The sequence below is a fragment of the Haemaphysalis longicornis genome, unplaced genomic scaffold (assembly GCF_048455015.1).
Source record: "Haemaphysalis longicornis isolate Haplotype H1 unplaced genomic scaffold, Haemaphysalis longicornis Haplotype H1 scaffold_8, whole genome shotgun sequence".
Lineage (NCBI taxonomy): Eukaryota > Metazoa > Arthropoda > Arachnida > Ixodida > Ixodidae > Haemaphysalis > Haemaphysalis longicornis.
This window is the reverse complement of record NW_027526445.1, coordinates 165,961,677-165,989,348: the sequence shown is the minus strand read 5'-3', so window position 1 is coordinate 165,989,348 and position 27,672 is coordinate 165,961,677. Positions and strand designations below refer to the sequence as shown.

The window sequence follows — 27,672 nt, the reverse complement described above, 5'->3', positions numbered from 1 at the left end:
GATACCCCCTCTCCAGCACAGGCCGCGCATTCATTGGCGGCTCCATGGCTCTCCGGTGAGACGGCGCGTCGTCTGCTCTCGGCGCTCACGGATCGTCTGCTCCGCTCGAAGCGCGCTGGCTGCCCTAGTTTAAAAGTTGGCAGAAGGTCTTTCGATACGTCCGTCCCCTTCGCTTTTGTCAGAGCCGAACTTTGTACCAAGGTCCACTAGCCTGGTGAGGTGAAGGAACTTTCGCCTCCGCGTTGAGTGCTGTGAGTGAGAACCGTGCGAAACTCGATCAGGACGCGTGCGCCCATGGTTTACCTGTGCTCCCGAAAGCGCGTGAGAATTTCTCAACATCTGGCGACGACGCGCCATGTGGCTTTGCAGTGAGGAGCCTAAAGTGTCTACTCATCGAAGGAAGTAATTTGGTGAGTCGTTGGTTTTGTCAAATTTCCAGCAGAATTCCAATGTTGACTCTTCAACACTTCAAGCACTCCACGTGTTGAGTTTCAATACTTTTTTTTTGTTTTTAAACGTCCTTGCTCTTAAGCGCCAGAAAGAAAACAAAAATTTTCGGAACAAATTTTCACTTTAAATTTACTGCAGCCCGTTGAAAATATTGTTGTTATTATTTGCCGGACGAGTTTACTGTTCAAGGAATTACACAAGGACCTGGTGATTAGCGAACCCCGCGTTGACTTGTGTTTAATCTATAGCGCATAATACATCGCGTCTGCTAAAAAAACCTATGCAAAAGCATGGTTCGTTCTGTTTTTACCAGTTCTTGTCTTCTGTTCGGTCCGATCTCCGCTCCACTAAGTTTAAGTTACTGCTCTAACCTTTTCTTGCGACTTAATTCTCTCATGCACAAACAGTCGACAGGAAAAGTTAATGAAAGTGGCGTCGGCATCTATCTGGAGTTACTACGACTTTTCCACGGTTATTTAAAGAAGGTGCCTTTTTTATGCGCGGATACTGATACGCTTTGTCAAATCGTCAGCAGATTCTCTGAATTTTTTTATCAGCGGAGCGCCAAGGGAGGCTCTGTCGGCTAATATTGCGATAGCGCATACGCCTTCATTGTTCTGGTGCAGATAACTCCAGCCTTTAGCAGTGATCGATGCTTGCTGCGATTCAAAAATGCATGTTTGTACATTTGAAATTCGTCAGCGTTTCCACAATTAAAAGCAGTGCGTATATTCTTTCTCGGGTGGTCATTGGCGGCACGTTTTGCTGACCTGCCCAAATCACCGTTTCATTTCGCCTTTTGTAGACTTGTAGCGGTATTCTTTTTTTTTAAGTTACGTTTCTATTGTCAGCAGTTCCGCGTTTTCCACTGCCCCGCTTTCACTTTTCCCGCGCGTGGTGGGAAATGGTTTACATTTTATGAGGTTAGCTACGTTTGTTAGATGATAACAGTCCAAAAGCAAAATAACGTGGTTTAGAGAGAGAGAGAGAGAGAAAAGACTTTATAGAAAACATCCGGCGTGCGGGAGGTCCCCGGCCACGCAGGGCGCGGATACTATATGGTAGTGGTCCATTAGTCTTAGGCCTAGATCTCGAAGATTCGTGCCCCGGCTAGGCTGCTGATACTCGGATCCCTCCGCTCCCATCACTGCCTCTGGCATCTCTGCCGTTGGCGGTCGGGGCGTCGGGTCCCTTTCTCCGCTGCCTCGCCAGGGCTTCTTCGAGCCGCTGGATGGCCTTCCGTTGATGTTTGAGTTCACTAGAACACACACACACGCGCACTTCCTCGGGATACGTGTCTCTCGAGCACTGCACATCCCCAGCGCGCACCACACTTTCGCACCCCCCACCCCACATGATGTGCTGGAGGGTGGCCGGTTCTCGCTTGCACACACTACACGTAGTGTCCTCGTAAAGGTCCGGGCACATGTGCCGGGCCAGGGTCGGCGTCAGCACACACTCCACCTGCAGTTGTCGAAGCCTCACCGCCTCCGCTCGAGACAGTTCTTGGTGCGGAGGCGGGAAGGTTCTTCTGGCTTCGCGGTGCCAGGCCAGGATCTCGCCGTAGTCGGTGAGGGGCTTTGCGAAGTCTTGATCTTCCCCGCATGCCCCGAGGTGGCGATCGGCCGCGACCCGGCACGTGGTGAGACCACGGGCCGCAGCGTCCGCCTCCTCGTTGCGGTTCACGATGTTCGGTGTTAGCTCCCTGCCCGCGTGGGCCGGGAACCACTTGAGAGTGATGAGTCTGGGTACGGTCTCCCGAGCAGCCCGCGAGACCTCGGAGGATCTTACTAGCCGCTCGGTGCCCCGCCAGACTATTCCTCGGGCGAAGTTTCTGATCGCCGACTTGGAGTCGCTTAGCACCGTGCGCGTGCCCGGTAGGCTCATGGCCGAGGCGATCGCCATCTCCTCCACCTGGCCGACCGTTCGGGCACGCACGGTGCTCGCCGTTAGGAGTTCCCCGGTGGTTGCTCGAACTGCCACCGTCACGAAGGCGCCGCTCCTCCACGGATACCTCGCGGCATCCACGAAGACTGCACCTTCGTCCTCTCGATGTTGACGAGCGAGCGCTAGCGCGCGCGCCGCCCGTCTGTCGCTGTCCCGTTCTGGATCGGTGTTCTTTGGTAGCGGGTAGACGACTGTTCTTCGGACCACCTCGTCGCCCAGGGGCACGAGATCGTCCTGGTCGTCCGTCGATTCGCCGGGAGGTAGTAGCCCGGCTCTGTCTAGCAGTCTTCTGCCCGTTGCCGTGCTGCCCAGGCGGCTCAGCTGCGATGCGCGTTGGGCCTCGCTGATCTCCAAGAGCGTGTTATGTACTCCCAGAGACAGCAGAGCCACCACTCTTCGCGTTGGACCACGTTAGTCAAAATTTGAAGAGGCGCGCCGAAGTAGTCAGGGTAAGCTTCGTGGAAGCTGCACAATAATTTCCCACTGAGAGGATGTGCTGGCAACGTAAGAGTTCTTCATTTTTTTTTTTTCGGGTAAAAAACCCGATAGTTCGACGTTTGTTATAACTACTGTGCAACCCGATTTCCTCTCAAATATTTACAGCCTACAAAAACTTTTATGGACCCAGTATTCGACTAAAAACTGAAAGGCCAACCCTGCCCGATAAATAATGGCGTACTGCTTGAGCCCGTTCATCAGACGGCAGCGCACAATAGACGGCAACACATTGGACAAAGTGTAGTACGGCGCTTGACTAAGTAATCCAGAGCCTTTCATCTGCTGCGAATAGGGAAGGCCAGAAAAGCAATTGGTGGATAACTGCACTGAATTATGTATGGGGACAAATAGGGTATTTACTCTATTCTAAGCACCCATTTTTTTTCCATGATTGCGATGCCCAATGTAAGATTCGAAAAAACAAAATTACCACCCACCCCGCCACTTTTTCGCGGCGGTATCTCGACGACACGGCCGCAGGGAAGTTCTGTTTGGCAAACATTCCAAAGAAAAATAGGTACAGGCAGTGGACAGACCGCTTACGTCTCACCCTCAGCGCTATTCGAATCCGTCGTGCCACTTGCGCTGCCGCTCTCAGCAGGCCCCAATAACAGGTCGTCTTCTGTTATGTCGGCGTGGTTTGTAATCGAAAACTTGATGAATGACTTGACAGCAACGTCAACTCAGGCCCGCTTCCACGCGTCTCAAATGCACCTTGCGATGGTTGCTTAGAAAAGGGGGTGCTTATTAGATTCGCATGCAAACGTTTTTTTCGAAGTTTTTTTTTTTTTTTTTCGAAAGTAGGGGAGGGTTTTTAGAATCGCGAAAATACAGTATATTGGTCCATTAAAGACCGGCGCACATAACTCCATAAGACATATTTCTAAATTAATTGTCATGTAACTTGTTACGGGGTTTTTTGGACAGAACAAGAGTTAGGCCCAAATTTTAAAACCTTCCTTACCTTACCCCATTTCCTCACCTTACTGAAGGAGCCCTTCATGCTCCCTTACAGTGAGGCGACCTTGCAGCTCCGATTCTCATTTTTAAAGCCTCCCTCAACCTTCCTTACCAAAGGGCGCCCTTACTCCCGTCAAGGAAGCCATTCGTGCACATGGGTGCGAGGGTAAGCGCAATTTGTTCTTAAAATGTGCCTTCATTAGCCGTGATAGGCATGTAATTTGTCGTGTTTTACATTTATACGGGCATATATATTTAATGTTTGCTTATTGCGCAGTTCTTGAAACAAGTTGTACCGGTCGGTTACTGCAGTTGCTTGTAAGTCAAATCTAGTCTGGCAACAGTCTCACGTTGATTTTTGTCAACATCGCATTTAGCGTCGAAACGTGCGAGCCAACGTTTTGTGCGAGCGTAGCGCCAGTGTAACCATGCCCGGGAAAGTGTATTACACAGAAAAAAAAAGAACTTCTCCAAGAACTGGTACGAAAATACAAAAACTTTGTAGAGTGCAACAAGAGCAACGCCATGTCGCTGCACGCGAAACCTAAAGTGTGGAAGCGACTTTGCGACGAATACAACAGCATGCCCAACGTGTGCCCGCGTGATGTAAAACAACTCCGCGTCATAAGCGTTTCCTCTTTGTTGCGTTTGGTAGCCGACGTACTTTGGGAACAGGCGCAAGCACACCGCCTGCGTAACTTCCCAGAGCCCATTGCTGACTGTGGGCTGCGAAACGTTGACGAGGTTGCTTCTCAAAATCACGCGATTCCCAAATTGGATGCGCAAACCATACCCTCTAAACAACCGCTCACACACACACATGCGCAAAAAAAAAAAAAAAGAAAAAACTCACCCCGCGGGGAATTGAACCCCCAACTTCAGCGCACGGGCGCGACGCGCGAGAGCACTGCGCCACTGCCCAAACGGTGATTCGTTGCGAAATAGCCTGGGTAATAGATGGAGGCCCATCCTTCCGTGTCATACGTCGGTGTTTACTAGCTGGTTTACACAATTCCTGGCTGGTAAACTGAAATTTCTTAAATAGCGCTTGCACAGCAACGTTCCCCGAAGCCCCCACAATAGCTTATCGCCATCAACTCCGCTGCTTCGCGAAAGCGCTCGCAATAATGTGTGTGCACGGCTGCCGGCTGCGACTGCGATTTCCCACTGCCTTGATAGTGCTTGCTGTACTTTGGTTTTACGTTTCACATGAAAAACCTTGGCCGATATTGATGCCTTATTACCCGAATTACCCTACGTAACTCTTCTTCTGCACGAAACTGACCTTACATTTTCTACAGGCGAGCCGATCGCACACGCATTTGCAGGTTGCAGCTCCGGGGTAGCGGCGTCGCCGAAGAGCACGGCCGAAGCCTCGAACGCCAAAATACGGATTGCATTAGCGCTAGTGTTGAGTTGTATGGGCTTCGTGGACGTTACTGAGTTTATTACACTCCAGAAACTATCAAAATAGAGCCGCATCCATTGCGGCACGAATGTTGTCGGGGAGCAGTTTTCGCTTCTCGGTCGATTCCCGACGACGCGTCCGGCGACCGGTCGGACGACCGCTTTTGTTGGCGTCTTCGGTCGGCGAGTCAGTCACACTACGGCGACTTTCCATCGGCCGACGTGTTTGTGGCGCCGTCGGCGTAGTATGACAGCGCGGTCGGTCAACTCGGCAGTTGGCCGATGGTTTGGCGACTCGTCGGCGTCGCCGTCGCGTCGTCGTCGCCGTCGTGTCGGCCTAGTGGGAACAAGTGCTGCGGAGAAGTGTGCGTCCAGTTGAAAGAGCGGGGTAAGGTCGCATCAAGGTAGCCCACGAGCGACCTTGCAGTAAGGAGACATCAAGGGAGCGTTTCGTAAGGAAGCCTCAGTAGGGAACGTTCCAAAATTGAACTAAGGCCTCCTTGCGAGTTCTAAGGCGACCTTAGTAAGGTAAGGAAGGTTTTAAAATTTGGGCCTTAGTCATTTTCTGTAAATATGCTCCCTGCGTAGACGACCATGTACTGACAACAGACGCAAATTCAATAACGTTTGCAACCTCACTCTGAACTAACGAATAATGACGAGTAAATGAAACTCGGCGCAATGATTCAGTCGTGTTAACGGCCAATTTAAATGTAAATTTGGCCTATATATATATATATATATATATATATATATATATATATATATATATATATATATATATATATATATATATATATATATATATATATATATATATATATATATATATATATATATATATATATATATAGGGTTTGGAAATGAGGGGCTCGTTAGGAAATACAGAAAGAAATGCCGGCACTCTACAACGCCAAAGAAGGCATAGGGGAATGGTTAGACTATTTTTTACCGTTAGTGACGTTAAATTATTATTTTTATTTTTATAAATTACGTGAGAAAGTAAGAAAAACACGCGCCCAGAGTGGAGACCGAGCCCACGCCTTTCGACCGAACCCACGAAAGGCGTGGGTTCGGTCCCCACTCTGGGCGCGTGTTTTTCTTACTTTCTCACGTAATTAATAAAAAAAATAATAATGTAACGTCACTAACGGTAAAAAATAGTCTAACCGATTGATTGAGGGGTTTAACGCGCCGACGCAACGCAGGCGATGAGGCGCGCCGTAGTGGAGGGCTCCGGATTAATTTTGACCACCTGGGGATCTTTATCGTGCGCCGAAATCTCGTACCCACGGGCGTTTTTGCTTTTCGCCTCCATCAGAAAAGCGGCCGCCGCGGCCGGGAATCGAACCCGCGACCTCGTGCTCAGCAGCGCAACGCCTTACCACTGAGCCACCGCGGAGGCTATAATAATCTAACCATTCCCCTATGCCTTCTTTGGCGTTGTAGACTGCCGGCATTTCTTCCTGTACACACACACACACACACACACACACACACACACACACACACACACAGATATATATATATATATATATATATATATATATATATATATATATATATATATATATATATATATATATATATATATATATATATATATATATATATATATATATATATATATATATATATATATATATATATATATATATATATATATATATATATATATATATATAAGAGCCACAGAGCATTTTCCGCTAGCTCTGGGGCGACCACGTGCGATTCTTTGTCGACGTGACCCGATAGATGCACGTGATTTCCGCCGGAATCTAGCGCGAGACAGTCTCGCCGTTCAAGCATTACGAGGACAGCTAAGCGCTCTTTACGATGTACCAATTGCGGAAGGCATTTGTGTCCACTTGCCGAATGCGCTTTCTCGTTATTATCGCAATCATTTTCCCTTTGCGTCTTTTCTTCCCTTGTCTGCGACGCGGCACATGCCCGCATTCGCATCACCGAGCAGAGTACATTTGGAGAGAACTTTGCTGCGCGCCGAATTGCTACAAATCTAGTTAGCGGGCTTTAATTACTCCCGTCTACCTCAGTACATGTATCTAACATACAATTCTAAGTCTACTTTCTAATAGTCTAGTTTCTAGTTTCTAATACAGCTCATCGCGCTCTATGCGTGCATGTCTTGCAGTGGCGTAGGCAGAAATATTTTAAAGCGAGAGCTTTCCTAGTAAAAAAAACTAATGCATTTTCACATAGACTGGTTGGTCGACCGAAAAGCTCTAATAAAAAAAATTTAAAAAAAGGTCCCAGGGTCTTCACATTTTGTAGTAAGGCGGCTTCAATTCCTCCTGGAGAAACTGTCTTCCCACCAACTAATTTGTGTTTAAAGGTGAAGCCGACTTTCCGGGTATCGGTGTGAACTTGGAGGCTGGCTTTCCCGCATTGCCTGTTCTGCAGTGAAGCATCGCCATCTGCGGAGGAAGTATGATCACCGAAAACGGCTCTAACTCTTCTGTTATCAAAAGTATCCCGAAACTAATTACGTGGACAATTACCCGCTATGACGACTCTGCAAGAGTGAATCCGGGCTTCGATTAGGAATCGATCATGAACAAGGTGTACAATACAATACCTTTTTTTCACAAGTCGCGTACCGGTACGCATTTATATAGTGCGCGAAAAATCGTGGCTTTGGCGCTTTTTCCAACTTTTCTAAGGAAGGGATGGTATATTTTTTTCAGGGGTTGTTATACGTCACAAGTAAAAAAAAAGACCAAAAAGAGAGAGAGTCGGCCCCAAGCAATGCCTCATTCATTTTTGGTTTAATCTTTGTCATTTTTATTTCCGTTTTCACGTAATATTACCGATGCGGCGTGTAATAGACACAAAAAGCGGAAAGGAATGGAATTTCGGCGCTCAGAAAAATTCGGGGGTTGTTCTGACACCAACCTCCCTCCGTCGGCTAATACGCCAAGGCGTCAAGAATACACTTGTACACTGCATGCTTCGCCCCCCTCCCCAGGTTTCACGTTAGTGAAGATGGCGCGGGATTTTCTTTGTCAACACACGCCGCGCGCATTACAAAAGGAGCGGCCACTCCCTCTTCACATATCTCCGCCTTGTGGCGACACTCTGGACCCATAAAGAATTTTAACTTCACTGCGTACCTTGTACTGTACAACTTCTCGAGGCGGCGCGGCGCGCCTCTCTTGCTATTCATCTCTGACCCCACGAATGACCCCGCAGCTAGCGTAACTATACCGGCCAGAACGCACCCGCGCCTCGAACGCTCTAATGCGGTAATTACCCTTGTCAACAAGAGAGACGACCAGGTGGTTTCACAGAGGAACCCTCGACTCCGCTGGGGAAACACACAAAGACCTTTTCAAAACACCCACTCAAATTACCGGCCCTTTTGCCCGCCAGACAACAAAGGCGTGGCTGTCCACCCGTTTTGTGCGCAAATACGCGACATCCTGACCTGCCGAGAAAAAACGGTGACAGGCTGAAAGCGTTCCCGCGGCTACGCAAGGTAAACACAACAACGACAACAAAGCGGCCGACTGTCTTCATTAACCAAGTGCAGCGTTTAAATTTAACAGCTTGCCTTCCGTCCAAGCAGCTTTCAGGGAAACACAATATTCCTTCCTTGCAAAATGGGAAAAGAGCAAACTTCGCGACCTTCGCGCGTAAAACGGACAACCGCGGAAAGATTGATCGACGGTAGGGTTTAACGCGCCGACGCAACGCAGGTGATGAGGCGCGCCGTAGTGGAGGGCTCCGGATTAATTTTGACCACCTGGGCATCTTTAACGTGCGCCGAAATCTCGTACACACACGGGGGTTTTTGCTTTTCGCCTCCATCGTAAAAGCTGCCGCCGCGGCCGGGAATCGAACCCGCGACCTCGTGCTCAGCAGCGCAACGCCTTAGCCACTGAGCCACCGCGGCGGGTAATCGCAGAAAGACGTAACGGACGGAAGCACTGACTCCCAACGCTACCGGCTAAGTTAATTGACACAGCACGCAGGACGAACATTAATTTATCGTGCGAAACAGGGGAAAAGAAAACGAAGCAGAACATGATGAATTTTCGCACACAAAATGATTCACAAAAGAATCTAGACGTCACAAGAGGCCGCACGAGGCTTTGGCTAGGGTGGAAACCACTCCCTGTTTAGATAGGCACTCTCTTTCTCAGATAGGGATGTGTACGGTGACCTCACGCATCGGTCTTCTTCAAACAGGAGTGCTATCTCAGCTTTATTTCTCTGGGGCTGGGATCGGCCTGCCGAGCAATGACGGAACCGATGCCAGTGGGCTACGACGAAGGAGTTAATTTCTGCACAAGATTACGCGAATTTTTTTTTTGTCCCACTTGCGCCAGATAATCATGCAAGCTTGTCGAGCAAACAATGGACAGTCCAAGTAGTCCGCATTTCTTTATACTTACAGAGGTCAAAACTGTTAACAACAACGCGCAAACGCGTGGCCTGCGATACGCGCAGGGCAGTCTACTGATAGCCCCCGGCGTGACCAGCCAGATTAGGTGACGGCGCTGCGGCAGCTCGGCATGTGTTTTGCAGGGTGTCGAACCGGAACCGGAACCGAACCGAAAACCGGAACCGAACCCGAATTTTTGCCCGGAACCGGAACTGAACCGGAACCGTATTTTTTCCGCCATTTTGGAACTGAACCCGAACCGGAACGAATCAAAGGAACCGTTCCGAACCGCTTCCGATGCTTCAAAAATGTGATTTCTAGTTTTCCAGTTCGGTACCCTACCTTGCGTCTGAAGATATTTTGCCACTTCCCGGACAGAACCATGAAATATTTTGCGTAGTCTGCAGTTCCCAAGGCCCATCATGTTCTCTTCTAATTATTTCCCTCAATTTAATGTAAAGTTGTCGGTATATACTATCACTTTGCGTTAGGCACTGCCCATCTCTCCCAATTATCTTTTACGTTTAGAATACCTTAAGTTATAACGCCTATTACGAGGCAACATATCATGGAATATTCTTCATGGTTTCTCTACATGGTGTTTAAAATCGCCTAAAGTTTTTAATGTCTTGTTAATTCGCATGCATCCCTGTCTGCTTGTGAAGGCCTTCAGGGACACCATCAACAATACATCCATATCTTCCACTTATAGTTTGAATGGAAAGTTATATACAAACAGCACTGAGACACAAACACTCGCAGTTCTCAAAATTAACGTAACTTTTTCTTGTATACAGTGCCGTTGTGTCTTTTGAGTCCTGCTCTAAGAGAACATGAGATTTAAAAAAAATGGGGAATCCTAATTTCCACTTTTAAAGTATATTTGATAGCATTTTTATGCTATCTCGAATCTGTTTAACCTTAAACTTAAGAGGAGAATGGATTGAAGTCGATTAGTGCAGGTTAGCGGGTAGACTCGCCACACCCCCTCGCCACATCGCCTCTCCACACCCCCTGTTTCCTGGACCACGTGTGGCTTTCGTCACGAAGTGGATCCTTTAAAAGAACGCTCCGTCCACCTCAGCATCACTTGGCAGCGGAGGCAGCGAACAGAACGGTCGCCTGATAGTCGCCTTCCTATTTCACAGGTTTGAATATTCTGCAGTAATCTTGTTCGCTTACTCAGTGACTTTTTCTGTTGCCTCTCGTGCCAACCACCCAGTGTCATTGCTATTGTGTGCCCTTGTGTATAATCCCGCATTGCTTTGATCATGAAAACTGACATTGCTGACCTAAGACGCGAGATCGCTGATCTTAAGCGTGAATTTCGAGAAGTAAGGGAAATGCAGAAAAGCTACGAGGAAATTAAAAAAGAATATGAAACCACTAAAAAAGAAAATGTGGAAATGCAAAAAAGCTGGGAATTCTTCAACAAAAGCTACCAGGAAATGAAAGAAGAATGTGAAACTACAAGAAAAGAAAACGCAGCTTTGAAAGTTTCAAGTTCGACGTTGTCATGATAACGGAAACCTCGTATACGAGTGACACAGAAGTGCTGCGCCTTTCGGGCTTCAACACGTTCTTTCTAAATAGGTCCTACCGCGATGTGGGGGTGTGTTACAGCTCGTGTATACACAGCTTTCTTGTAGTACCATGAACGAATTTTCGACAGTTACGACAGATTATGAAGCTTTAACGGTGCAATGTAAAAATGCAATTTTTGTTGTTGTGTACCGCCCCCCTGATGGAAAACTAGAAAATTGTTTCGCATTTTTAGAAGACCTTCTCAATTTTGTTTCGTCTTATGGTTTACAAATAACTATTGGTGGGGACTTTAACATTAACATATTACAGGCAAGCGCACATTCGCGTGATCTAGAGCTCCTTTTCGGTTATTTCGGCTGCATGAACGTGATCAAAGAACCGACTCGTATGGGCCGTCTTTCCCAAAGTCTTATTGATGTATTTACAACCAGTGATACAAGTAGCAGTAATCAGAATACAAAAAGATACAAGTAATCAGAATACTTTGACTACTTTTCGTCAGAAAATTCCCTCTATTTGGTGGAACCCTTTACTTCTGTGCACCACTGCAGATGATGCCTACGATACTTGAATCATATAAAGATGCATATAAAAGGTATTTTTCTCTTAAGATCGTCAAGAAAAATAAGAATATAAGGAAACCATGGATTACAGACGAATGTCTGAAGATGATGCGTAAAAAAGATTTATTGTACCATAAGTTCGTAAAAACAAAGAACAGGGACGATTTTGTAGCCTTTAAAAAGTACCGAAACTTTGTGACAAAGTTCTTACGCTATACTAAAAAAATGTACTTCGAACATGTGTTTTCTGAGGCTTCCTCCCGGCGTCATGTCATGTGGCGGGAATTGAATAAACTTTTGCACCCACTTACCCCCCGTAACGACGACTTTGAATTGAGAGTAGATAATAAACCACTCAAGAGTCAAGAACTGGCAACCAAGTTTATTCACTACTTAACGAATGTTATGCAATGCTCCCACAATGAAAGCGCTATGAGGTTCCTAAAGGATTTTAACCCCACAGAGCCTTTTTTTCTCCGGTAACGCCTCAGGAAATATGGTCGATTTTCTTGTCAATAAAAATAGCAAGGCCATAGACATCGATAGGCTTCAGATTCGGCCTATTAAGTTTGTACTGGACCTTCTTGTATCGCCGCTTAGCTATAATATAACTTATGTCTTACTACTGGTGTTTTTCCAAAAAAGATGCAGCAAGCTAAGGTCACGCTACTGTTTAAATCCGGGGACAAAATCAATTTTTCCAATTATAGACCGGTTTCTGTACTTCCAGTTATTTTAAAAGGCTAGAAAAAGTAATCGCGAAACACCTTGTGTCCTTTTGTGACAAACACTCTATTATATCATCTAAACAGCTCGGTTTTCGTAAACATATGTCAACGAATTAGCTTTATTAACGCAAAAAGAATTAATAATCCAGGGATTTGAAGAAAAAAAGGTAACTTTAGTTATATTTATAGACTTTTTCAAATGATTTGATAAAATTAGTAATTTAACATTGCTTTAAAAATTACAACATTATGGATTCCGGGGGCTTTACTGTTTTGCAATCTTAATTAGGTAACCGGCAACAGGTCGTAGCAATAAAGGAACACAACTCTTCTTCACAAGAAGTAAGGGCTGAAGTTCCGTAAGGCAGTCTTCTAGGGCAAATCTTGATTAATATTTATATGAATGATATCGTAGAAATTACTGACATTGCACATTTTATTATTTACGCAGACGATACCAGCATTTCCTTTCAATCGTGTGATACTACTCAGCTTTTGCATTTAGCAAACATAACCCTCTAAAAGCTTCACAAATGGATAAAGCAAACTCGTTAAAAATATATACTGAGAAAACTAAAGCGGTGTTATTTTCACCAGCTCAAAGATCTGTTGACAGAATCCTCAATTTTTACATCGTATCTGAAAAGATTTGTATAGTTCGTGAAATAAAAACATTAGGCATTGTTTTTAATGAACATATAAAATGGGATGCCCATGTCGATCACGTCTGCACTAATTTATCTCGAGCGTGTGGGGTGCTTTGCAGGCTACGGCCTGTGGTTACATCAAATATTAAACTTATTCTTTATCATGCCATATTCACAGCTCACATCAATTACTGCAGCCTAGTATGGTTAACCAGTTCCGCAAAAAATATTAATAAGCTGCATTTATTTCAGAAAAAGCCCATTCGACATAACGTCAACTGTACCATATGACTCTCACACCAACTAACTATTTCTGCAGTATAATTTGCTTCTTGTCCAATGTATCTACAACTTTAATCTTCTAACAAAGTATAAAAATAGCTTGCAACACAACGGTGTAGCATATCTAAGTCGATGTAGTTTAAGATTTCTGTTGGACGTACCGTACGAAATTAGGGGAAGGAGTACATGGTTCGTGCCGTTTTCAAGAACGAATTATGGCAATGATAGGTTGCAATCCCGAACTGCCCGCCTTTTAAATAACCTAGCCGAGAGTGGCATAGCTATAAATACAATTTCTAAGTGAGACTTAAGGAAAAGTTTACTGCTGAACATAGAACATTTTTAACTGACAATCTATTAAAGGTGTTGTGCCACCAAATTTGTTGCTTGTGCATTCTTTGTTGCAAACGTTTTATAATTCGTTAGAAAGCATGATACATGCTCTCACACGCACATATTCTGAGTGAAAAATTTATTATCGCACGATTCATGTGAACAGGATTCGGTTTCGGTTTCTGGGCGCCGATTCAAGCAGTGACGTCGCAGTGTTGCGAGGAGGCTCTGCCACGGCGGCGCTGCGGTACGTTGCGACTTTACTGCGGCGTCTGCTCCCCCACATACGTGCTTCACCACGGAAGTAAACACGCCGACTCGTCACGTCAAGCCGCGACAGCTCCGACGCAAATTCTTTGTCTGCATCCTCGGATGCAGACAAACGAAAACCAATGGATTTGCAAACCATAAAAATGCTAAAAAAACGCTCAAGAAAAAAAAAAAAAAGAGCTGCCCCCGCCGCGAATCGAACCGGCAACGTTGACCGGATGGGCGGAACGCGCGAGACCACTGAGCCAGCGAACAAACGATTCCCCTCAGCGATATAGCCGGTGTACTAGATGGAGGCCCATCCTTGGAGTCGTACGTTGGTGTTTACTAGCTAGTTTACAGAATTCCTGGCTTGTAAACTCACATTTTTTTAAATAGCGCTTACGCAGCAAGGTTCCGCGAAGCCCCCGCGACAGCTTATCGCCATCAACTCTGCTCTTCTGCGAAAGCGCTCGCAAAAATAAGTGTGCCCGGCTGCGACTGCGATTTTGCACTGAAGGGATAGTGCTTGCCGTACTTTGGTTTTACGTTTTACGTTAAAAACCTTTGCCGATACTGATCTCTTATTGCCCAAATTACCCTACGTAACTGTTCTTCTGCACGAAACTGACCTTATATTTTCTACAGGCGAGCCGATCGCACACGCATTCCGGGGTAGCGGCGTCGCCGAAGAGCACGGCCGAAGCGTCGAACGCCAAAATACGGATCGCATTAGCGCTAGTGTTGAGTTGTATGGGCTTCATGGAACTTACTGAGTTTATTACCCTCCAGAAACTAACAAAATAGAGCCGCGTTCATTGCGGCAAGAATGTTGTCGGGGCGCAGTTTTCGCTTCTCGGTCGATTGACGACGCGTCGTGCGACCAGTCAGGCGACCGGTTTTGTTGGCGTCTTCGGTCGGCGAGTCAGTCACACTACGGCGACTTTCCATCGGCCGACGTGTTTGTGTCGCCGTCGGCGTGGTGTGACAACGCGGTCTGGCAATTCGGCAGTTGGCCGATGTTTTAACGACTCGTCGGCGTCGCGTCGTCGTCGCCGTCGTATCGGTATAGTCACAGAACAGGGAGGTATAGTGTGTCGATACGACCAAGCGACCAAACAAACTGTGGTAACTGGAGTTCACGTTCACGTCGCTCGAGTCGCTAGCGTTGTATGACGTCACAAACTTTGCTGCGCTGGCAATTCACTGACGTCATGGTTAGTGGCGCTAGCGATGGGTCCCGATTTCCAGAAGAGCATTTAGGTAATTTTTAGAAGCGAATTAAAATATATATTAAGCGCTTGCTGTACCCAGCACTTCGTGTTGAGGGTCGTTGCATGCAGAGGAAGCCTACAGCAGGCTTTTTACAGACTTAAAATTTGGTGGCACAACACCTTTAAGCGTTGTCTCTCGTGGCAACCTTGGTTTAGCCAAAATTACTTGTAATATTTTTCAAGCGTTTTATTGGCATTGTCTTCATTCCCTGAAAACTTTAGCATCTAAAAAGTACCGTACACTCATTTTTGCCAATATTGTGTGTATTTATTTATGTGGATACTTCTGTAGTGCAGATTTTGATGAGTGTATGCATACCTGTATATAACATGACTTTTTCTTCAAGTTTTGTCTTTTGCTTTTTTGTGTCTACACAGGTTCCGTACATATCCAATATTTCTCTTTTTATATACCTGTGTACCCTGTTTTGTTTTTTAACCTTTATATGTATGTATGTACCTATGAGTTCCAATATGCGTGTATGTATATCATTTAATAAGTATATTTTACAAACTGTGAGCTATAGTGCGTTTTAATGCTTTTTTTTTATGTTTGTATGTAATATCAACATGTTAAGGCCAGATTTCTTTTTCTTAGGATTATTTCCTGTTCGTATGCTTTAAACTCCTGTTTCTGCTCTGCCACGCCAACCGTAAGGTGCAAACACCTCGTCAAGCTGCAGTTTTGCAGCTTTTTGTGTTTTTCCTCGCATTTCTATGTACGAAATGCTCAATAAAGTTGAAGTTGAAATTAGTTAGGTGAGTGAATGAGCTAATGTGAATTGTTGGGACTGGTGTGTTGATTAATTTTGATTAAAAGAATTAGCGTGTGAGTTAAGGCGGATTCGACGGTCGGACCAAACATGATATCTTTGGGGTCCTTGGCATTTGAAATTTTGCAGCGTTCTCCTTCCCGACCAATCAGGAAATTTTGTCACGCACAAAGCAACCGCAAAGTTATGTGAAGACCGCCTGAATGCTATAAAAGGTGTTTCTTTATGCCCGTATTGCGCTTTTGTGTTGTTGCTATATTAAAATTGACATCTCGGACTAAAGTTAATAACTAATTGCCTAATGCATATTTTATATTCATCAAAGGGTTTTCAAAACGTGTGTATATATACGAGGGGAGACAGTTGGAAAGAAACTAAACTCCAAGAAAAAAAGGGAGGAACGATCAACTGGTTTGATGCAAGAGACGCCCGATAGCATTCTTCAATACATTCTCTTTATTTGTGTTACTGTTCTGCAGGCTCCCACAGGTGTAGCATCTGAACCGCCGAACACAACTCCCTCTAAGCTGAGGAAGCGGCGACAGCACGTGCGCTTAGCCAAAGCGGCGTCAAAACTCTCATAACAGACCCTTAGCAGGCGTGGCCCAACTTTGCCAACGGTCGATTGCATGTTACAACACTTCCGATGATCAATCAGAGACCACCAACGAGACCAGTCACGATTGTATGGGCGCCAGCTCATACTGGCATCCACGGCAAACAAGATCATCAACCTCGTGGTTCGAGATTTGACTCGCTTAGCCGGCGCTGATGAAGCCCGGCCCGAGTACATGCATCCTGCAGTCACAGACCAAGAAGTTACTCAGCACTCTGGCCTCTTCCATAGAACGTACTCCTCCCCGCACAAATCGCTACCGATTAACCAGGAAACATTACTCCGCACCCTGTGGGCATACACCTTCTCACACAATGCCAGACTTCACCTCTTTGACGGGACACAACTCTCTCCATTGCGTTGCTTCTGTGGAGAGCCTGGGAACCTCATACACATAGTAGGTGGCTGCGACTAGTGTGCCGTAGATCCATCCAACCTTCACGTTTCAATACAGAATTGGGAGACAGCCATGGCCAGCTGCGGCCTGGAAGATCAGTTCTTCTTGATGGAAACGGCTGTTGATTCGGCCCCCTCGAATGAGGACGCCTCTCTTAAACATTGCCTCGATTGAATGAAACTTCATTTTCTCTCTCTCTCTCTCTCTCTCTCTCTCTCTCTACAAGTGATCATTACTGCTGCTTGTGACTTCACTTGGCTATCATCTTTCCTAGAGCCCAATCGCTGTCACCAGTCGCTGAAGGGCCATTAGCAAGTTCCTATCTCCAGTGGTTCCCTATCCAATGTCGTCCTATACCCGCCGTCAAATGAGTCTTTACAGCCATTCTTTCTTTCTAACAGATCTGTTAGCAGATAAAAGATGAGCAGTAGGAAATTTTCCTAAATGCCACCTGCCACGCTTGGCAGTCGGAGCCACATGCTCGTCACACTACCATAGAAAACATTTTGCGGGTACAGTTAAAGGAGCTCTTGAACACCTTAGATAAACTCGCCGCGGTGGCTGTTTGGCTAAGGCGTAGCGCTGATGAGCACACAGACGCGGTTTATATTCCCGGTCGCGGCGGCCGCTTTTCTGATGGAAGCGAAAAGCGAAAACGTCCGTGTGTCCGAAATTTCGTCGCACGTAAAGATCCCCAGGTGGTCAAAATTAATCCGGAGCCCTCCACTATTGCGCGCCTTGTCGTCGGCGTTGCGACGGTGCGTTAAACCCAACAGTAAATAAATAAATAAATAAATAAATAAATAAATAAATAAATAAATAAATAAATAAATAAATAAATAAATAAATAAATAAAACTAGGTAAATAAATAAATAAATAAATAAATAAATAAATAAATAAATAAATAAAAGTAGCAAATAAATAAACACTTCCGAAAACGCTTTGAATCTTCGTCGCATCTGGAAGGAAGGAAGGAAGGAAGGAAGAATGTAGAAGAAAGGCAGGAAAGTTAACCTGGCTAGAGCCTAGTTTGCTATCCTGCACGTGGGAAAGGGGAAATGGGCCAAAAAGAGAGAGGGAAAAAAAGAGGAAAAGTTGGACCAGACACGTATGCCCAGCACTGAGGCACTGACAGTGATTGACACTGGAGGCTCTCAGTCTATAGCCTAGTGTTCAAGTTCGTCGCCCGTAGAAAACGTAATAGTTCCTTAGTCGCCTTCTGAGCGGATGACTGAGAAGGCCAGTGGCACAGAATCTTTCCCTCCGAAAATGGCCTTCGAGAGTCCAGGTTCCTCAGCGCTGACGACAGCTTTTTTTCTTTCAGCCGAGTAGCGTGGGCACTCGCATAAAACGTGGCGTATCGTCTCCGATGTGCCGCACGTTTCGCACTCCGCCCTTGCTGCCATTCCTATTAAGTACGAGTAAGCATTTGTGAATGCCACCCCCAGCCAGAGACGGCAAAGAAGAGTTGCGTCAGACCGTGGGAGGCCTAGTGGAAGGGGACGTTGCAGGTGCGGGTCAAAGGCACCAATGCGTGCGAATGTGAAATCTTCTGGAGACCATTGGGAGATAGCTGTTTCCAGGGCAAGAATGCGGAGGACCCTAGCTGCGTCCGTCCTGGACAATGGGATGAGTACAGTTGTCGCTGTTTGATGCGCCAGCCGGGCGGCAGCGTCCGCACTTTCGTTGCCGACAATGCCGCAGTGGCTAGGAAGCCACTGTAGGGTGACATCATGACCCGCCTGGGCAGCACGGTCGTATACCATTCTTATTTCTGTCAGGAGCTGTTCGTGAGGTCCCCGGCACAGCGCTGACTGGAGTGACTGAAGTGCAGGCTTCGAATCACAGAAGATAGCCCATCTGCGGCACGAACTTTGCTCGATGGTGTGAAGAGCGCTACGGATGGCCGTAAGTTCTGTAGCCGTGGATGTCGTAAGATTGGCTATCTTGAATTTGCTGCACAGTGACAGTCGTGGTATAACAACAGCTCCGGCAGAAACCGACGATGTTACCGAGCCATCAGTGTATACATGGGTTCGGTCACTGTATGTCTCGTGCATGTACGTCAAAGCGAGCTGTTGCAGGGCCGGAATTGGAAGTTGACGTTTTTTTGTCACTCCTGGGATATCTAGGCGCACTCGGGGCTGCATCACACACCACAGCGGAACGAGCGGTCTCATCGCGGGCGTGTAGTTCGATGGAACGCTGGTGTTGTGGGCAGCTACCACCCTTGCGAACGACGCCCGGGGACGGGTCGCTGGTATTCCCGCGAGGTGATGATCAGGTAGACGGGCGAAGTGCCTGATATGTGTCCTGAGTATTTCGACGTCCACAAAGGTTGCCAAAGGGTGATTTCGAGCCAGGGCAATGGTCGCTGCTGTGGACGTACATCGTGGTAGGCCAAGACAGGTTCGCAGGGCCTGAGCTTGAATACCCTGAAGTGACCGAATAGTTGTGCGGCACGCTCCAGAAAGGACAGGGGCACTGTATCGCAGATAGCCCAAGAACAGCACGTTGTAGAGCTGTAACATCGACTTCAGTGGTGTTCCCCACGTCTTGCCGCCGATGAGTTTGAGCACATGCACCACTGCAGAGAGTCTCTTCTTTAGAACGTTAACATGAGCGCTCCAAGAAAGGCCTCTGTCGACAACTATGCCGAGAAACTTGTGATTTCTCACATAAGACACCCTTTCACCATTAATATACACGCAACTATACACGATACACACGAAAACTATAGCTATTGCCAGCACAGAGCAACAGTGCGTGATTTGCTCGTCGCTGCGGATACACTTATGTTTCTGCTTCGCTTTTGTGGCTTTTTTTAGATGGCTATCAAATGCGTTCTATTCTGCAACTTAAGGAAAGCCGGCAAACAGCCGCTACACCGCTGTAATGACGTCATTCAGCGGTCGAAGAACGCGAAGACTGGGAAGGAGAGAAAAATATTTTGAGCAAGTTTCTATGTTATCTGACGAGGAGAGAACAGTAATTTTTGGCTGAGGCACATTGCGACCCCATAGTATAATGCGTTGGTTGACTACTTTCTGCAAGCAGTCAAGATTTATACAAAAGTTGAAAAACGTGTTGCAGGGTCGCTTTAGTTTGGCGAAGACAAAATATTTGGACAAAGAAACCTTCATTATGAATTTGTTGTTATGCCGATTTGATAAGGAAACGAAAAACAAGCACAAAAAATTAATAGAAAAAAACGCCTGCTTTTTTTTTCTTCGAACCCGTTTGAACCCGTTTGAACCGGTTCGAACGGGTTCGAACCGGTTCGAACCGGAACGGAATGGGGCTCTGGAACTGAACCCGAACCGAACCCGAAAGGCTTGAACCCGAACCCGAACCGAACCCGAAAAAATTCCGGTTCGACACCCTGGTGTTTTGTGGGCCAAGGTTAGACACGGAAAGTCCCTCACCACGACCGCCACTGAAGCCTATATTAAACGTTATCTTAAGCTGATAACCAGTGCAGTCTTGTTTTCGCCTTTGGTATGGTTCCGATAAAAAAAAAAAGTGAAATGTGGGTCGAGCACAGCCATTTTGACGTAGGTTGTGCAGGAAAGGAGGAAACATAAGTGTTTACGCGGAAATCGCCCCAAGACGTTTATTATTGGCGCGAAATAACATTTTAATAAAAGCAACTTCCCCGGCTGCACCAACTTACGCTTCCTCCTTTCCTGCACATCCTACGTTAGAATGGCCATGCCCAGCGCACATTAAGCTTTTTTTTTAAATTTCGGAACCATACTAAAGTCGAAAACGAGACTGCACTGGTTATCAGCGTCAGATAATGTTTAATATAGGCGTTGGCGGCGGTCGTGGTGAGGGACTTTCGGGGTCGAACCTCTCCCCCCAAAACAAGGAAGCATCGCCGATAACTTTCGCATATCAAGCAAACGCAGCGCCCTCCCCTAATCTCGCCGATCTCGCCGGTGGCTATCAGCAGGCATGCACGTATCGAAAGCCACGCGTTCGCGCGTTGTTGTTAACAGTTTTGACCTCGGTACTGTCTCTAAAAGATACTTTCTTGCGCCAATGACCGAAAAAGTAATGTAGCCTACTCTGTGCACATGCATGCATTAGTCTGTTGCGCGGGGTTTTTTTATCGCCCGCTTTGAGGGGCTTCCATTGCCCAGAGGGATTAAATAGGGTTTTAACCAATTGGACAGCGGCAAACAAGATAAAAAAAACAGCGTAAGTACTTTTTTAGCTTCGTTTAACACGGTGGAGGGGGATGAGTAACGTTTTTTAACATGAACGTGTTTTATTCCAAGATGCACAAAGATTTCGCTGACATCATACCCGTCACGGATGTGACGCCAGTACAACAAGGCAAGCGGCCTGTAAAGGGTGCACCCCTGCACCCAGGGTCGTCTTGCGGGGAAGCAACCTTTAGTACTAAAGAGTACGTTATACTGCGGGTTGTTCGTTTTCGGGTTTTATATTTTAACACGAAAGTGTTTTATGCCGTTATACACCAAGATTTCACTGACGTCAACTCTATCACGGAAATGACGCCAGTACACCTTTGTCGAAGCGACCCGCCAGCAAGACGTCGCTCGCCAAGCACACCCACAAGATAGCCGCCGACCCGAAAATCATGCTCAGCTGCAGATTTCGCTGCACATTTCACTTTCATGTTTTACTGATTCTTATGACAGAGGAATCAACCACAGTATTTCTAAAAAAAATGGCTGACGATTACGATACTCCCTAATGCCAAATTTGAACGCAGCGTGAACTGCCGTCTTCTCGGTGACGGCGCATAGCTGGTGCCTCGTGGAGGTGATCGCGTCATCGGCGAACGCACGACGGCGCACGCTACTCTGGTGTCATCTCGCAACGCGCCGCCGCCGTTGAGCATGTCTCGCGCCGCCTCGGCATACAACTCTACCTCTCACACTCTCGGCATACTTTCTTTTTCAGCTTTCCTGATCGCTCTATCTCGTCGATCTTCGCTGTCGTCTTCGTTGGCTCGGTTACGAGGCCGACAGCGACGCGAAACCACAGAAGCGGGCGCTTAAGAGCTGCTCTATAAAATCAACAATTTACATAATGGAAAAAAGGTTCACAGCGCGGGAGACGAGGACGACGAAGAACACAGGACAAGCGCTGTTACTTTGTGGTTCTCGGCAATGTGAAGTGACCTTCGCCGAGCTGCGCTGAAGGATTCCAAGGCTTAATTTCTATCTGTTCAGATCAGGACTTTCACCTACGGAACTATGTGTGCGGTGCCAGGTCCCTGAAACAATCGAACATTTTTTTCTCGACTGCCACCGTTTCTATACAGCTAGACAACTGCATTTGAAAGACCCAATTAAGCGCTTAGGGTTGACTGTTTCGATTCCACTTATATTTTCTATTGGCGCATCAAATTTGGTGTTTGCAAAAAGGGATGTATATAATTGCATCCAAAATTTTCTTTCTGCTTCAGGTCGTTTGAATTGCTGAAGGGTGCTAATTCGGGTTTTATTCATAACTAAGTTTCATTTTACGGCCTCTTTCCGGAAATAATTTAGTATTTTGAGCTCCCCACGTATTTCAAGAACCGATTTAGCCCTGGCCAATCCCCCCTTGTGGGTACGTACCAAAATCTTTGAGGACATCATCATCATCATCAACAACAACAAGCTTTATTGACGATACCGCCAGAATATATAAAGAAGGGGAAACACAAAAAAGACAAGAAAAAGATAAAGAAAGCGAAGGGCATGAGGTCTCACTTATACACGTGTTGAACCCTATCGCGATACGGCCAGGTAATGGAGTTCGTTTTTTGAAAGGGCTATCGACGGCAAACTGATGCATATATAGTTCACCCAGTCGCTGTATCTGTTCAGCTTCTACGATTTCGCGTGTTAGCTGTTCACAGTGTCTGTAGATAATTTCACATTTGTTGAAGACCGGGACGCAACCACAATCTCGACAGTGAACGCCCAGATGGCCCTGTACTGCGGTGTTAACATTGCAATAATGCTTTTGTTAGGCATCTGCCCGTTTGGCCAACGTACTTCTTCCCGCAAGTAAGCGGAATGACATAAACAACACCAGCAGTACATAAAACAAAAGGCTTTCTGCGCTTGGTGGTGCAAATGTTTCGTCGTCCGGCACGGGAATTCACGCGCTTGCAAAGCCTTGATAATTTCTCAGGGGCAGAGAACACCACTCTAACATTGGCTTTGTTGCCTATCTTCTTCAAACTGTGCGATATTTTGTGCGAATACGGCAGCAGCGCAAGAGGCTTCTTCTCGTCAGCGCAGTCCTTCATTGCATTTTCCCCCTGCTTAATTTTCTTTAACAATTTTTCCGCGGCGGAAACCAATAGAGGCTCCGGAAACCCAGAGCTTTTCAGGCGCCGACGCCTGTGGGAGAAGGCTATAGGCTGCATAGAGTGGCTACAAGACTTGTGCGGGGCATTAGTGAAACATAGATTTGCAATTCCGCGTTTAACAAGCTTAGAATGCGCCGACTGAAAAGGTTTCTTTGCCCGGGGCTCATAGACCCAGCACAGGTGATCAGTAGAGATGCTTAGCCTCAGATCCTCGCGGGTTCGATTCCCGGCCGCGGCGGCCGCTTTTCTGATGGAGGCGAAAAGCAAAAACGCCCGTGTGTACGAGATTTCGGCGCACGATAAAGATCCCCAGGTGGTCAAAATTCATCCGGAGCCCTCCACTACGGCGCGCCTCATCGCCTGCGCTGCGTCGGCGCGTTAAACCCTACAATCAATCAATCAATCAATCAATCAATCAATCAATCAATCAATCAATCAATCAATCAATCAATCAATCAATCAATCAAAGCCTCAGATCCAAAAATCTCAACTCCCCTTCGACCGGAAGTTCGTTCGTGGGTGAAGACAAGAGGTGCTAGGCAGTCTTCAAAAATGCAGAGCACATCCGAAACAGCGCACTCCAACTTCTCAAACTTCTGAGCATCACCAGAAAAAAGAATCAGAAAGTCGTCTGCGAAGGGAGAAACTTTTGGAACGACTGCTTGAACAAGGCGGCTAGCAAGGATACGGTCATGATAGACAAGAAAGATGGGAGCGATGCACGAGCCGTTCTTCATCGTCCTCGTCTACCGCGCTGTGAACCTTTTTAGATGCGACCGCATCTCATTCACCCGCCTTGTCCCTGCATCCGGCGTCGTCGGCGTTGTTGTCGGCGTCCGCCCCTCCCCCATTCTCCTCGCCGTGCCAGCTGCGCTCTCCGCCCAACACCACCTAGACTAGGTGGTGTTGCTCCGCCGCGCACCCCCTCTCCTCTCCGATAGAGAACACTCTCTCGCGAGGGGCATTGGTAGGGTGGCTAGAATGGGCCACCCTAGCATTGGATTGGATTCGATTTGATTGGCTTGGCTTGGATTGGATTTGGATTGGATTAAAGTGGATTGTGTTGGATTGTGTTGCGTCATAGCCGCGGAAGACGCACTGGCGCCGGCGCGTCCCCTCACCGTTATGCGCGCTATAAAACGCGGTGCCTGCGCCGCTCCGCTCCATCGTTCCAGCGCCGTTCCTCCGCTGTCCAACGCTGCAACGTGAACCCCCTATGCGTCGCATCTACACAGGGGTTCCCGCGAGGGGAGGTGGGAGTTTTTTTCCAAAATGAATTACCAGCACGCCCAAGCTTCCACTGTACTAATTTACAGAAGGCCATTTTTTAGCCTAGACTACTTTTACTGACCCCGGTTTCACTGTTGTACGCGTACGAAGTTCGTGGATGTAAACTGTTATTGTAAGTGTATGGCGTTGCTTCCTGTCAATAATTGCCCCTCGACCAATTCTCGACAGGCCGTGTCATAGGTTTTTACCAGCAAGGGATTACACACTGTTAATAAAAAAGGTCGTAAAAGGGGAGTAACGGCCGTATTTACGAACTCCTTACGAACCTTACTACTCCGCGGTACGGTCTGCCACTAGCAATCGCATGGTTAGGAAATTAACTGAGTGTAGGAATTAGTATGCACTAGATTAAGGTCGCGCTTATGACTAGGTTATGCATGGTCAGTTAGTAAACGCATGTAGCTCAGAACAGTGTTATTGCTAGGACTTTACTAGTGGAGGTAGTGGTGCTTACTGCCTACTTCAGTTAGTAACCCGGACTAGTGCTACATTCACTTCCTCCAGTTACTAAGCACCTAGTGTTTACTGGGACAAGTAACTTGTTAGTATTCCATTAGTGAATGCCCCGACCTTTTTTTTTTTAAGAGTGCACCAACACTGCGTATACAAAAGCAAAACCCTCCAACGAAATCGCTTTATTCCAAGTGTTTCATGGTCCCCACAGCAGTGCCTAGAGCTCACCTCTTTTTTTCAGCGAAATATCGCATACGGCGAAGCCAGTTTTTTGTTCCGAGGATTTTGTTATAACAAAGGGTATTATATTTCACGACGCAGGTACTCCATAAGCAACAAGCCATGCTGATTCCGAAAGCGTTCCTCCTGCTGACGGCCATCCTGGCCGCCAGCCAGCCGCTGTTCGTGTCTGCTTCTCCGGCCGCTCACCACGCGGCGCCATCATCGCACCCTCGACGCAGGGCGCAGCAACACTACGGCAACGGATCTCCGGTCGAACGCGTCCTGCGCTCCGACGGAGGTCCCGGCCTAGTCCTGGGCCGGGCCATCGTGGTGCGAGACTTCCGCCGTACCCACCGGCAGCACGACGGCAAGCAGGGCAACCAGCAGCCCCCTCACAAACACCAGCAGCAGCCGAGGCGCGACTGGTGCCGAACCGCTCCGCTCATGCAACGCGTCTGGGAGCGAGGCTGCCAGTCGGCACTGCTGCGCAACCGTTACTGCTACGGACAGTGCAAGTCGTTCTACGTGCCGAACGGGTACAACGTCGCCGTCGCCGGAGCGTCGGGCAGCGGTAACGGCACGGCGCTCGACGTGGTCGGGATTGGTCGGGGCGGAGCGGCCGCCTTTGTGTCGTGCGCGGCGTGCAAACCCGTCAAGTACCGGCCGGCCCGTGTGACGTTCGTGTGTCCGGGGCAGAAGCCACCGCTCCGCAAGCGGACGCTGCGGCGCGTGCACCGGTGTCGGTGCCTCGCGGCGGACTCGCAGTCGTGACGTCACATCCGTCCGTTGTTATAAGATGGCGCCGGCCGTTCTGCAGCAAGCCAGCGAGCGACTGAGTGTTGAGCACCCCGATGGGCTCCGACTTCGTTGTAGCCTTGTGCGGGAAAGCACTACCAGAGGTGTAGCAGACTGACTATTCCTACGATGGCAAAGACATTCACTGTTCTTATTTTTTATTTCATCGGCATGGCTGTGCACCCGTGGATTTACGACTCGTGTCTACAGCGCTCATGATTTCTGGGTGAAAAGGAAAGTGACGCTTTCAACCCTGCACATCTTCCAAAAGTATTAGTGCCAAATCAACCAAAGCAGGAGCAGACGCGAGTATTTTGACTGCGTGTTCGCCTGAGAACGTCGTGCGACTTTCGGCAACATTTCTGAAATCACAGTGCAACGTGGGACATACCATGTTGTCGGGAAGCGTTACTTCAACAACTACTGTGCCGCCAAGACGCCTCCGACATGCCATAGATTGCGCTATATACGCTCAAGTGCTGTGTGGGACTACTCGTGTTCCCTGTTCCCCGAGTCATATATTTAAGAACACATTTCTACTCGCAGACATAAATATGCTCATTTTATTGTTGTTAGCGTATACTTGCATATGTCAAATCCTGACTAATATACATCTCTTCATTACAACGTTGCCCAATGGCGTAAGGAGTGTGGCAATGTTAAGTGCGTCAAGTGTAACGCAAGTTTTCCATTCTCCAATTGAATCAACCTTTCCCCGTATCTCGGCACGAGGAAACTATTGGTCGAAAGCGACGCCCACTGTAGTTCACTTGTAACTTTACAAGCTGCCTGTAACGCAATGGATGCCACGTAGTTTCAACAATCCGTTCACTAAGGGTTCACTTGAGGTACCACCTCGCAGCGGGGGGCACGTAAATGCCCTTCTAAGGCCCCAACACCCGTTGTGGTTGCTGTTCTACAGCCGGTAACCCTAACATTTCACAAAAAGTTAGACGCGCTCTATGAACGGGTGGTTGAAAACTGTCTATAGCATCCCCTGTGCCACACCAAGCTTGTGAAGCCAACTATAGATTCCACTTCGTCAGTTTCGTAACCAACCGATAGGAATTACATAGGAGGCGATTACATAGGAGGCGTTGCTTGCACTATTCCAAGGACACGATGTGTACGAAAAACTAGATAGTCGGATTGCTTTGTTTTACAGTGCCATCGCTACTGGAGTTTGCCGCACAGTGGCACCCAACGCACTCAATCGAGCATTGAAATAAGGGAAACAAAACTGGTAATGCATTTAACGTGGGTTATAAAGGCGAATTACGTGGCGGTGTGTATAGTAAAAAGTAAGTTGCATTGAAGACACATTGAAGACATAGCTGCAGGTCAGTCCTCTTCAAAGTGGTGAAATTGTGCCGTTCTAGAGTGTGGAGTGCCTTTCTAGTCACCGTACTACTTATTTGCAAATCTTGACCATGTGCGTGATGCTGAGCCATGCCTTACGCGCGACGACTTGTAATGAGAAGAAATAAATGCCGAAGA

General features: G+C 47.2%; 1 protein-coding gene across 1 annotated transcript; it reads left to right on the top strand.

Annotated features, from left to right (window-relative positions):
* Positions 1–54: 54 nt before the first annotated feature.
* Positions 55–27,672, top strand: LOC144150261 (uncharacterized). Its single transcript, XM_077682122.1, has 2 exons — positions 55–410; positions 25,480–27,672. The coding sequence occupies exon 2, from the start codon at positions 25,501–25,503 to the stop codon at positions 26,149–26,151; it is 651 nt and encodes a 216-aa protein (XP_077538248.1). The 5' UTR covers positions 55–410; positions 25,480–25,500; the 3' UTR covers positions 26,152–27,672.

Bases quoted from the DNA above. Each gene is read 5' to 3' on its own strand.
- LOC144150261 (XM_077682122.1), top strand. From the start codon at position 25,501: ATGCTGATTCCGAAAGCGTTCCTCCTGCTGACGGCCATCCTGGCCGCC.